General features: G+C 37.7%; 5 protein-coding genes and 7 long non-coding RNA genes across 12 annotated transcripts; 7 read left to right on the top strand and 5 right to left on the bottom strand.

Annotated features, from left to right (window-relative positions):
- The first annotated feature begins 40 nt into the window (after window positions 1-40).
- Window positions 41-1,163, top strand: prl56. The gene is given in 2 exon segments (NR_150929.1): window positions 41-42; window positions 50-1,163. It is a non-coding gene; the product is annotated as a non-coding RNA (long non-coding RNA).
- On the bottom strand, window positions 51-1,657 carry SPOM_SPACUNK4.13C (NTPase Ylf2). The gene is made up of 3 exons (NM_001019392.3): window positions 1,307-1,657; window positions 1,201-1,241; window positions 51-1,109 (listed from the first exon to the last, which is right to left on the bottom strand). Exons 1-3 carry the CDS (start codon window positions 1,489-1,491, stop codon window positions 112-114), a joined length of 1,224 nt encoding a protein of 407 aa, NP_593965.1. The 5' UTR covers window positions 1,492-1,657; the 3' UTR covers window positions 51-111.
- On the top strand, window positions 1,469-4,040 carry mdb1 (BRCT domain protein Mdb1). Its single transcript, NM_001019391.3, has 4 exons — window positions 1,469-1,846; window positions 1,901-1,993; window positions 2,050-3,291; window positions 3,344-4,040. The coding sequence occupies exons 1-4, from the start codon at window positions 1,613-1,615 to the stop codon at window positions 3,647-3,649; spliced, it is 1,875 nt and encodes a 624-aa protein (NP_593964.2). The 5' UTR covers window positions 1,469-1,612; the 3' UTR covers window positions 3,650-4,040.
- On the bottom strand, window positions 1,766-2,065 carry SPOM_SPNCRNA.3301. Its single transcript, NR_192668.1, has one exon. It is a non-coding gene; the product is annotated as a non-coding RNA (long non-coding RNA).
- On the bottom strand, window positions 2,571-3,212 carry SPOM_SPNCRNA.3300. Its single transcript, NR_192667.1, has one exon. It is a non-coding gene; the product is annotated as a non-coding RNA (long non-coding RNA).
- Window positions 4,041-4,651: 611 nt separating the features above from the next.
- On the top strand, window positions 4,652-5,870 carry SPOM_SPACUNK4.15 (2',3'-cyclic-nucleotide 3'-phosphodiesterase). Its single transcript, NM_001356089.2, has 2 exons — window positions 4,652-4,840; window positions 4,890-5,870. Exon 2 carries the CDS (start codon window positions 5,102-5,104, stop codon window positions 5,726-5,728), a length of 627 nt encoding a protein of 208 aa, NP_001342742.1. The 5' UTR covers window positions 4,652-4,840; window positions 4,890-5,101; the 3' UTR covers window positions 5,729-5,870.
- Window positions 5,871-5,973: 103 nt separating this feature from the next.
- Window positions 5,974-6,206, top strand: SPOM_SPNCRNA.3299. Its single transcript, NR_192666.1, has one exon. It is a non-coding gene; the product is annotated as a non-coding RNA (long non-coding RNA).
- A 36-nt stretch (window positions 6,207-6,242) lies between these two features.
- On the bottom strand, window positions 6,243-9,396 carry tps3 (alpha,alpha-trehalose-phosphate synthase). Its single transcript, NM_001019389.3, has one exon. It carries the CDS (start codon window positions 9,312-9,314, stop codon window positions 6,480-6,482), a length of 2,835 nt encoding a protein of 944 aa, NP_593962.1. The 5' UTR covers window positions 9,315-9,396; the 3' UTR covers window positions 6,243-6,479.
- SPOM_SPNCRNA.3298 lies at window positions 7,931-8,162 on the top strand. Its single transcript, NR_192665.1, has one exon. It is a non-coding gene; the product is annotated as a non-coding RNA (long non-coding RNA).
- On the top strand, window positions 9,176-11,312 carry SPOM_SPNCRNA.3297. Its single transcript, NR_192664.1, has one exon. It is a non-coding gene; the product is annotated as a non-coding RNA (long non-coding RNA).
- mug153 lies at window positions 9,346-11,288 on the bottom strand. Its single transcript, NM_001019388.3, has one exon. It carries the CDS (start codon window positions 10,943-10,945, stop codon window positions 10,616-10,618), a length of 330 nt encoding a protein of 109 aa, NP_593961.1. The 5' UTR covers window positions 10,946-11,288; the 3' UTR covers window positions 9,346-10,615.
- A 152-nt stretch (window positions 11,313-11,464) lies between the features above and the next one.
- On the top strand, window positions 11,465-11,782 carry SPOM_SPNCRNA.3296. The gene has a single exon (NR_192663.1). It is a non-coding gene; the product is annotated as a non-coding RNA (long non-coding RNA).
- The last annotated feature ends 260 nt before the right edge of the window (window positions 11,783-12,042 follow it).

Genomic DNA, 12,042 nt, shown 5'->3' with positions numbered 1-12,042 from the left:
CAAGTATAAAGTTTTGTAAACAAATAACTAATAAACACTTGAAAAGAAACATTATGAAAACGGTATTAATGAAATCTTACTATAATTAATTTAATTTAATTTAGATTATCACTAACGAGCAATTTTCCAGAAAATAATATCCCCGGGTTCGACAGTATAATCTTTCCCTTTCGTTTTGCACTTTCCTACGCTTTTACAAGCATCTACTGATTTGTACTTTTCGAAATCAGAAAACTTTATAACTTCTCCTGCAACGAACTTCTTCTTGAAATCTGAATGTATTATACCGGCCGCGTCAGGCGCCTTAGAGCCGTCGGCAATAGTCCAAGCTTGAACGATTTTTTCACTAGCTGTGAAATAATGTATCAAATTAAGTGCAGAATATCCCGCACAAATAATTTCTGATAATTGAGAATTTTTGCCCAAACTAGCGCATTCCTGCGCCGCCTCTTCAGGCGTAAGCATGAATAGCTGTTCTTCAAACAGAACTGAGAGAGGTATCACTTGATCACCAAAACTATTTTTCTCAACCCATTCTTTGATTCCTTTTAATGCTTCTTGTTCATCGGAAAGATAATCGTCTTGATCCATATTTACCAGATACACCACCGGTTTGGCAGTGAGTAAGTTTAAAGAATTTAAAATGGGAATCTGCTCGTCATTCCATTCAGCTTTAGATATTTGACGGCCTTTTCCTAATACTACTTCTAATGCTCTTCGTGCCGTATCAAGAGCTTTTGCACATGTTTTGGGCGAGCGGCCCTCCTTTTTTAAATATGATTCTAAAAACTCTGCGTCTTTTAACAATAGCTCTTCCTGTATTATTTGTAGATCTCTTACTGGATCAACTGACTTTTCAACATGAGGAACTTGAGCCTCTGGAAATGCACGTACCAATTGAAACAAAGCATCGACGGATCTAATGTTTGAAAGAAACGCATTTCCAAGACCTTCTCCCTTGCTTGAATTCCTTGTCAACCCTGCAGTATCATAAATAGTTAATTGCGCTGGGATACGCGTTTTAGGCTGATAAATTTCACAAAGCAATTCATACTGTGAATCAAGTACAGGGGCTTTTGCATGAACGGGATCGATTGTAGCGAAAGGGTCTTATAAATTTGTTTTGTTAGACAACAGAAATACAAAATATTATATCACTTATAATCAAAACTAATACTTGACTAAAATATGACAACGTACAGTTAGCAGGATTTCCCAGGTTTGTCTTTGTAAGAATTTGACTATATTTATTGTTAATACCGATCAATGAAGCAAATTTATCAGTTAAACCCTTGAACAAACGTACAATAAGGTGGATTTCCCAATGTTGGGCATTCCTACAATGCCAATTTTCAAATGATTTCCAGGTCGTCCCAATCGTTGCCGAACAATAGAAATATCCTTTTGTTTTGAATAGTATCTCCTAGTACAATTTACAGAAGGTAGACACTTTTGCGTTGACAACACTATCCTTGTAACTATACCACGCATTTCTTAACCATTCGATGAATTAATCACAGAGTTGTTGCTAAGCTTTTTCACGCAGTAACCAAAACATTAATTGTTAATTCCTCCTTGAAATTTTTATACGATCAATAGCAGGATTTGTAAAATGGAGATACAGTTTGGAAATCAGAGGTGTAGGATGGTAAATTCTGGGGGTTTTCTAGCTACTGATGGTTCCCATCTGAAGGAAATGGAAACAGATGATGTTCTTGTTGAATTCTTAAATATAGAACATCAACTTTTTATTCGAAATATTCGAGCTATAGTTAAAATAGCCGATACAACGGTGCTTCCATCTGCTAGCGACAAAAAGCTTCTTTATTATGTTTTTGACGAAACGGTATTATCTTTTTTCTATTGATTAATTGAGTAAGCTAATTATATACTTTTTTAGAGAGTAAGAATCAACGATACTCCTGTAATTTTTTCAAAATTAGAGGAGGATAATGCAAACGTGAATGAAGGATCCAAAATGGGAGTTATGACTGTATGTGCATTCCCTCATTATACTATTGTCAAAAAGACACTAACCTATTTTCCAAGGTCCCTAATACCCCGCAGAAGCCAAATTTGCAGCAACAAAAATTTGAAGCGATCAATGCGAATGAAGATCAAATTGATTATTCAAGTAACTTGGAACAAAATTACAATTCTTTAATTAGGCAAGGATCTGACCAGGTCATTCCCCTTTCGCGATTCGCTTCAGAAAAAAGTGCTTTAGAATTGGAAAAGGAACTCTTTTCTGAGAGAATTCCAGAATCGCAATCTGCCGCTGAGCCTGTTCTTAAAGTTGAAAACTCTGAGAATGATTTGGACGAAAAATTGGTATTGGACGGTCAACATGTGGAAGGCGACCATAGTTCTGACACTGAAGAGGAGGTTGTTTCTGAAGATCAAAAACAGTTGAATAAGACCGACGATGAGTCAACATTTATTGAATCACACCAAATTTATATACAAGGAGAAACAAAATCTCCTTCTTCTGTCTCGCAATCATTGAGTGGAGACCCATCCTTGAAGCCAGCAGAGGTATTTGATAGAAAGCAAAGTGCTGAAATAAACTCACCAATTGAGAAGGATGTGAATCCACAGCAAAACATATCGGACAGCTCTATAAAGAACAATAGCATTCACAGTGATGAAGTAAATCCAGAGGTTAGGCCAGATTTAACCCCCTCCAACGAAAATGAAGAAAGTAAAAGAAGTGCGCCGGAAATCGCTCTCAAAGAGAAGGAATCCACATCCCAGGATGAAAGTAACAGAGAAGCAGAAGAGGCACCAATTTCCACTAATTATTCTTTCCCCTCATCATCTTTAGAGGATCAACCTGACAAGAATGTGCAGTCCTCGGCAGTTGAAAATAAAAACAAGCACACAAATCTGGTAACGTCGAGTTTCAACCTAACTAAACCGATGAAAAGTTTTATAAGGAGAAATGGTCTAAGGGTGCAAGAAAGTGTCACAGACGAAACCGACTTTGTCATCCTTGGTTCACCTCCACTTCGGAGGACACATAAGTTTTTACTGGCGACTTCTCTAGGTATACCACTTGTCTCTTCTCAATACTTGACAGACTGTATAAAATCAGGTAAAGTTTTAGATTTTCGTAGCTACAAATATAAAGACGAGGAAGCAGAAGCCAAGTGGGGATTTCGTTTGGACGATATCCACAGAAGAACGTGTTTCAATGGGAAAAGACTATACATTACAAAGGCAATTCGAGATTCGATGGTAGGGGATTCTATACACGGACTTTACTCAATTTTGGAAACATCTGGAGCTGAGGTAAGTGAAAGATGGAGAATATCTAGTTATGATAGGCTAATGATTTAAATAGATTGTTGGTGATATTAAAAGGGCTCAAGAGAAGGACACAATTATACTTGCTCAACCTGACAACGATCAAGAAGGACGGAATATGAGTGCTACTGGTTTAAATGTGTACAAGATTGAACTAGTAGCTTTATCCATCTTGCGTGATCGAATTGATTTTGATGAATTTTTGATTGACTATGATGCTGACAGTCCCACCAAAGTAATTGGAAAAAGAAATGTCTCAAAGGCATCCCGAACCGGGCAAGGAAGAAAACGATCCTCTCGTTCATCTTGGAACAAACCAAGTGCAAAGGAGCAAAGAACATAAAATTAAAGGTAAAGAGGACATCGTTTACTTTGTCTATTATTTATTTATAGAAGTATATTTGCAAACATATATTCTTGAGTTTCTTCTATGAAGGAGGACCATTAGAAATTATACAAAAATAGAATTTTAATAATGATATTAAATAAACGAGCGTATTTAAGGGCGAAGGATAAAAAACCTACACGGTTATTTAATGAAATATGCGATCTGTTAGTTGATTGTTAAAATCTTGAACCAATAAATTCAAGATACTCAACATAAATGAATCGATTTCAATACGCTTTTTTTTCTATTTTCCAGATAATGTATGAAAAAAAATAGTTTGACCAATTCCCGAAATTTATAATTATTACATCTCAATTAAAAAAACAAATAAAGAAATAAATAAAATGATATGAAATGAAGTACAAAAGGTTAATAAAAATAAATAACAAATTTCTACACGATTAAAAGATATAAAAGGTAAAAATCTTTATGAGTAGAAAAACGCATATACTTATTTGCGGTTTTAAGAGGAAGTAAAAGGAGGTAATTCCGAAACATAAAAATAAAGGGGCCTCATTATAGTGCTTCTTTTTAGTCTTGCAATTTTATTTTATTTTTTGAAAAGGTTTAGTTGTTTGTTTATTGACTACAAAACACAGCAAATCCACTCGTCATATCAGATCAAGCATACCGCATATCTAACAAATGATTCTGCAATGCATTGCACTTCACTGTATAAAATTTATTCATAAAATGCGCAATATGTATATCAGGCACTTATAGGTTTACCCAAATATGCTGTTAAATGGAATACACAGTTTTTTGCGCCATCTTACCATTTATAAAGCGTGAATTTAGAGACCCGCACATGCTTCCGCACACGGCCAAATGAGCGCTAAACCTCGGACGAGAAAGTGACCTGTGTGCTGTTTCTATTTATCGCATCGCTACGATGACATCATAGTGTGGTGAAAGCACCAGCTGTTATAAGCAGACCAACGAACCAACTCACTGTTCAACAATATTAATCAAGTTCTATTTCTTATACAAGCAATTTGGAAAATAAATCAAGTGTTAAATACATTCTTTGCTTGAGTGTATTTTATATTTTTTAGTGTTCTGTCCTTGCAATCGAAAAAAGCGCATTGACAGGTTTCGAAGCGAACAAGGAAATATCGGTTTTACTCTTGAAACAGAAATTTAACTGTATGTGAAAATTTTTTTTGGAGTTTCATTTACTAATAAAGAAGAATAGTGTGGTATTAAAAAAAATACGCAAAATATTGACTACATATTTGTTGAAATAAATTGGCGAAGGATTTATACGTATTTTATATTTATTTTTCCTCTTTTCAACACCATTATAGCGTTGCATACAATTTTCACTGCTGACAACCTTTTAAATTTTTTTTACTCTTTATTTTTTCCAGCCCCTTGTAATTAGGAAATCTAGCTTTCTCCTTCATCATGCCCCAATTTTTCAGGACCCAGCCTTTGACCGATAGGACTACAAGTCATGGTTTTGCTGAAGTTTCTTCCGAAGACCATTGTTATTGTGTTTGGCTCGTACCTGCCATTTCCTCTGATATTGAGTTGAGATATCGAACGTTTGTCGACTGGGCTGTGTGTCACAAAGTCGACTTTGAAGAAATGCAGTTACCTACCGCTCCTCACATTACTTTAGCTCGTGGTATCAAGCTGAAACCAAATCAATCGTTTAAGAGTGTTTTGCAATATATCGCTTCCAAGCGCAAGTCTCCTTTGAACATAAAGTTCGGCAAAGTCGCTATTGGGGATTCCTTCTACAAACGTGTATATATTCAGGTAGAGAAAACTCCCGGCTTGGAAGAATTGCAAAATGCTGCTTATGACTTGGCCGATACTTCTGATCCTTTTAATGTCATCGAACATCCCTATATGCCTGTCATTTATGCAAAGAGTATTTGCTCTGACTACTCTACTTCCGACCCCATTGAGACGATTTCTTCAATCGGTCAAGCCAGTTGGGGAAAGGCCTGTTTTCTTGAACTCATTCAATTAAACAAGGCCAACCATCAAGGATACGTCTGTGATCGTATTGAATTTACCGTCTAATCATTTGCTTTCCAATCTTTTTTTTTTTTTTCTTATTGATACTTTGCAAATATACCTAAACAAAAAGAGATATAGCAGGATGATACCTAGTTATTTCGCTTTAGTATTTTAATGAAGATTTAAAAAGCCTTTTTGTAACTTTATTTATTTTTATCCCTTAATGGTTTTATTAAGGTGAAAACAATCTCGCTTAAATGGATTATTCAAACCCTTAATTTTTTTTGCTTCATGTATTAACAATTTCTACCTTTATAGTATCTTTTTCACTAACTTAAATGCATCTGGTGATCACCTTTCCTGCTTTACTTTTAAACTTTGACTAAGGAAACTATTTACTTGTCTGCAGCTACTAAAAACAATATTTCGCGTTATATAAATTACCCATGTACGTGATTCAATGAAATAACATGCAGCGGTAACTATTCACACGGCGGAACCTTTCTATATCAATAAATAGATCATAATATTAGTTAACTACTACGTTGATATGGCATCTCAAATACTTATCGACCAATCCTTTGTAAACATGACTTATTTATTTATTCATTTATCTACCTTTATGCTTCAACTAACGTTTTCTATCAAACAAAAGCTGAGAATAGATGTAACATTTCCAAATTTTATCTTACATAAGAAGCATCAACAACTATCGTCATCAGGATTTCACAAATCACGGTGTTTTGTAAAATCAATACATAAAACCAAAAAAAAATAACACGTAAACTGCTCATAAATTGCAGACCATTATAATTTAAGCGGAGTAAACTTTCTCAAGCGCTTGCAAGAACCCAAATACACCAGAACTTTCAGCATCGGCATTGGTAGAATTACCATGTTCAGAGACACAAACAGAGAATGTAAATGGTACAACTTCTTTCTTACTTTGCTTGAAATTTTTCATCCATGAAAAGACTGTATCATCATCAGGGTCGTTACTAGCTGCAAAAATAAAGTCATAATCTCCACCATTAGCCGAGTATATATCCTCAGCAGCAAGGCGTTTGGATACTTTGTTGGATCGGCAAACGACCATATCATTTTGAATAGTAGCGCTACAGGGAACATTGAAGTTGTTAACAGATTCACAGCATTCTTTGGCTGCCCACATGGCTGCCTCATCATCTTCAGCTTCACGAAGGTGCAAAATAACTGTGGCATCTTTATTCTCCACATATGCACCGGTAGTACGCTCGGCATAGTACTCGAAAATTTCAGAAACCGTCTTCATCCAAGTTAAATCGGTGCCTAATACCTTATTTTTCCACAACTCGGCAATTTCCTTCTTGGAAACTGGCATTGTTGCATCACCTTTAGGAGGCGATCTAACAAAGCAACCATTTTCGGCAACGATACCCAACTTTGGAACACGTTGAAATAGTTGCTCCAGCTCCTGACAGCTAAGCGCACTGAAAACGTAAACAGTGTTTTTAGGATCAGACGTCAACATGTTCAGCAAATTGATAGTACGTTGCAAACTCGTCATAACGTTATGGTATTGAGAACCCCAAGTGGAAATGGTTCCTTCAAAATAAAGTAAAATCAAGCGCTTTTGTGCATTTTGATAGGGCTCCTTGATAAGTTGTGCGGTGAATGCTGGAATCCGTTGCATATCGATTTGTTCCTTCCAAGATTCCTTAATCAAACTCTGGAAAGTAACTGCCCAAGAAGCAGCATCGTGACGGAGAATCAAATTACACATTGCCTTGTTGCGTTTTTGGCACTCTTCTTCAGACATGGTTAATGCAGTGCGGAAAGCCTCTGCTGTTTTGCTGTAATCCCATGGGTTGACAATAATGGCATTGTCATTCAAGATAGAGGCGCTGCCAACGAATTCACTAAGAATTAATGGCCTGTGTCTCTTGCGCTGCACATAAATAAATTGATGGCTAGTCAAGCTAATTCCCTCACGTAAGGAATTGTCAATTAAGGCATCGGATATCATCATTAAAGCCAAAAACTGTGCATAACCAAGTTTCTGTCTCAGCAAAATAACGGGCACGTGACGAGAGGCAATGTTGGAATAGGCAGAGTTTATTCGGGTGACAATGTCGGAGATGTGAGGAAGATGCTCACTGTCCTGTAGGGATTCGGGGGCAACCTGAAGTAAAATGGTGTTTTCACGATACTCGGGGTACTTTTGTAAAAATCGCTCAAAAGAAATTAACTTGGAGCGCAAACCACGAATGGGGTCAAGCTTGTCGTGAGAAAGGATAATATGTTTACCTCTGAATCGATCCTGCAATACCTTGGCCCAATGCTCCACTGGTGGACTGGCAAGGCAGCGATCGATGAATCCTGGGTCGATGGAGATCGGAAGGGCAATCACATCTATCTGGCGGTTTTCAAAAGAGACGACGCCATTCTTGCGAATGTCAATGTTGACTAGTCGAGAACAGGTCTGAAGAAAATGATAAGCAAATTCGGGAATCTGGAAGCCCAAAATGTTTGCACCGAGCATGCCCTTCAAAATTTCTTGACGCGTCGCCAGACAACGGAAGACTTCTGAGGAAGGAAAGGGAATGTGCAAGAAAAAGCCGATCTTTGCGCGAGGAAGACGTTCACGGACCATTTCAGGAACTAACAGTAAATGATAGTCATTAATCCAAATCATATCGTCCTGTTCGTAGTTATCAACAATGGTATCAGCAAATGCTTTGTTGACTTTAACATAATTAGCCCAGGAATGATCCTCGTATGCCTTAGACTTTGGATTGTCGGGGATTTGGTAGTGGAAGGTGGGCCAAAGGATATTCTTGCAGTAATGATTGTAGTGACCCACAAAATCGGTATCAGTGGGATAGACAACAAGACTGCTGTGTTCAGTTATGTAGTCGTGAGAAATACGTTCTTTCAGGGAATCGGGAAGAGAGTCGGTGGGGATGCCGCAGGTACCGACAAAAAGATGGTCGTCGAATTGCTTGGAACGGGTGGCAGCACTGATGGCATTGTAAAAACTTGCGTTACCAAAGGAGCTGGGTTTGATTTTAAAGATAACGTTTTTCCAAGCTTCTGCGTCAAAAGTCATACGTCGCTGGGGTGTTCCATTCATACTAAAGGATAAAGAGCGAGAGGCACGACGAGCAAACTCTTCTAATTCACTGTCATGGCGACGGTGATGGCGTTGCGACGCAAGGACACTAGAGGGAGGAGGAGACTGGTGACGAGAAGGAGGGAGAGAGAGATTGGTGCCGTCATTTTTGGAAAAAGCCATATGGCGGCCTCTCGACTTGAACAAGTCATTGAGGTTTGACAACGAATTCTCCAACGACGGGGAGTCCGACGAAGGCGTTTTAGGAGGAGGTTGAATCCCGCTGATCGCCGCAGCTACTGTACCGGGAGAAGGGGTCGCAATATTACTTTGTGCATTCGTCGAGTCAATCTCCTCGGGGAGGTCTGAGAGCAAAGAGTCATCGTCTGATTCCTCTTCCGATACGATGGCACTCTCATCTAAAGGGGTATCGGCAATCCAATCCTTCGACTCTTCCTTTTGCATAAACTTGGATCCAACTTCATCGTGCGGGACTGTATCGAAGGAGAATCCAACTGAGGAAGGAAGAAACAAATGTGCTATTAAAATTCTCCCCATGTAAACCGATTACTTAAACAAGTGCGTCTATAACCAGTGCTGAATATCCAAAAACTTGGGAATGGAGTGGTTGGTAAAGGGCAAGTTTGAAAGAGCAATTGTGCATGAGATCATTTACATTCATGCACTGTGTAACGACGAGAGTATTCGCTGAAAGAAATAGAAAATTCGGCGAACGATGCGGTAAACGCAGAAACGTGGGGAATGACAAGGAAGAGGGGTATGTGCAAAAGATGAAGGTGAGCGATTCGATGATGGAATTAGCGGGAACCTTCTAGTAAGGCAAGGCAAGGAAGAGAGAGAAGGGAAGCAAGCCAGATCACAAGAGGAACAAACCGTGGAAATATAAAAAATTTAGATCTCAAAAAGCAGAAATTGGCATATCTTTTTGCGCCCTTTTCTTCCAAACACGGCTAAAAAAAAGCGAATGAATGGGATATTTTGCTAGGAAAATCCCAAATTAGCTATCGCCAAACGTCAGTGCCAAAAGTGAACAGTTTTGAAAATAACGAAATGTACTGTGGTACGCAATTCGCCTTTGAAACAAAGGAAGGAAGGAAAGTGGGTCCGAGTGGGGGCCCGGATGGCGATGGGGTGATGAATGATAGGGATGGGATGGGAAAGAACAGTCGGAAGCAAAAAAAAAAAGAAAAAAGAACGAATGGGGGTCATTAAGAGGTCTCAACGGTTTGTCTTGACAAATTCATTAATGGCCCCAATGAAGTGGGATAATTTGGTCTTGGTTTATGTGGGATGCCGCTTTTCTGTTCTAGTGCGGTGGGCGAAAGAATCCAAGGACGAAGTGGGGGACAAAGATGTTTTAGTCTGTACGATGGAAAGGCTGGTCAAGCTAGGCTAGGCTAGGCTAGGCTAAGCTAAGTAAAACCAAAAGGAAATAAGGAACGTCAAGCCATTGCCAAAGAAAAAAAATAAGGAATGCGAAAGGATTTCGTTGTCCTTCTAAAGTTTCAAAGTTGGCAATTGCAAAATCACGATATGGATGAACAACGTTAAGCTCTAGGGAACTTTCCAAGTAAGGTTATTTCGCACGTCTGCAAGAAAATAGTATATTTACATATATAATATCATTTATGATTTTACACCCATCTTTCTACGAAGCAAACACAATGGTTTATGGTCGCACACTAAGAGAATGTTGTAGACTAGTAGACAGCCATTGAAGTTGAAAAAGAACTATAAAAAATTTTTAGACAAAAGGGAAAACAAAAGCAAAGAGAAAGGAGAAAAGAAAAGTCTACTAAAATCATAAAATCTCGTTTAGTTTTTTTGTCGACTACGAATTAGTAAGGATTCTTGGGTAGATCATTCAATTGTAGTGAATTTCCTTTGAAACCAAGCTCATCGGAACGAACTTTGCTACAAATACCACTGCGAAACTGAAACTGGGATTTCATTGCATATTGTTGTTGTTCTTTACCCTGTTCGGCTTGTTTGTTTACAGAGCAGGCCGGATGTGTAAAGTTGCGTAATGTTGCGTAATGTTGCATAGCGGAAGGAAGTATTGTAAGCTGCAACACGTAATGCATTGTTTTTAGTAACGTAATGGGCTGTGTTATGGAATGAAGCGATAGAGATGCGTTAATCGTTTTTGTTAAAGAGGGAGAACCCATTGGAGCAAGAAATAATTATTTGACTTTTAGGTTGAAAGCTAGCCTTTCCTTTCTTTCATTCATTGGCTTTTAGGTACGAGTAAAAGCCGAAGATGAGAGCTAAATGATGAAATGAATATTTTTGCTCCTATCCCCTTTGGCCCTGTGTTCTATCATCAAATGGCGTCATCCTGATATCATGCATTGAGAGGTGCGATGAAGTGATATGGAAAAAAGGAACGAAGGTTAAGTAAAGGAACAGTATAGGAACCGAGTCGAGAGGAAGCAAAGAATAAGGAAGGTTACTGATCCATTTAAGGCTGCGTAAATCATTATAAGCCATTGGCAAGGATACGCTAAGTTTAGCAGAGAATAGAGAAAAAAGAAATATAAATAATAATAAAAAAAGAAGGAGAAAAAAAAATAAATAGAATTAATAAATAAAGAAGGAGAAAAAATAAATAGAAATAGTAATAACAATCTATACCTCATAAAAATGTCGATTTTTGATTTTTTGATACCAATTTCATGAATTGTCGCAGTTTTCGAAATGTCGCATTGTTTTGGTTTTTTAGTTTAGTTTTTGGAAATCACGATTCTTCGCATTTGTCGAGTTTTTCGATGATTTGCATAGAAAGACAGTACATTAAATTTCTACAGCAACGAACCATCATGATTCGTTAAGTAGCGATCGAAAGAAAAGATAATCAAGGGTGACCCTACCAACAAAAATGAATTTACACTCCAAGCAACTCTAATAGAGTCTATTTGCAAAGTCGATATTGTCGTTGAACTACTCGCAGCAATTTCCAAACGTCTTTCCTGTCTACCACTATTCTTTGATTTCTTTTACTCTTTTGTTTTTGACGACTAACATAACAAGATTCTTTTCAAAATTCTCAATCTCTAATTCTATTTTTTGTCTCCTTCTCTCTTTCTCCCTAATATTTTCTTCTTACAATCCTTACCCTATTGCTACAACTTAACGAAATCACCTCTAAGCTGCACCTTATCGAAGTTTACTTGTTACATGATATCATATCAAAAGCCAGTGATGTATTTGTTGTAAACATGCGAAAATTTTTTTCCATCCAGGAAATATCAGAACGCTCACTCGA

Source organism: Schizosaccharomyces pombe (assembly GCF_000002945.2).
Source record: "Schizosaccharomyces pombe strain 972h- genome assembly, chromosome: I".
In the NCBI taxonomy this organism is placed as follows: Eukaryota; Fungi; Ascomycota; class Schizosaccharomycetes; order Schizosaccharomycetales; family Schizosaccharomycetaceae; genus Schizosaccharomyces; species Schizosaccharomyces pombe.
This window is presented reverse-complemented; position numbering and strand designations above follow the sequence as displayed.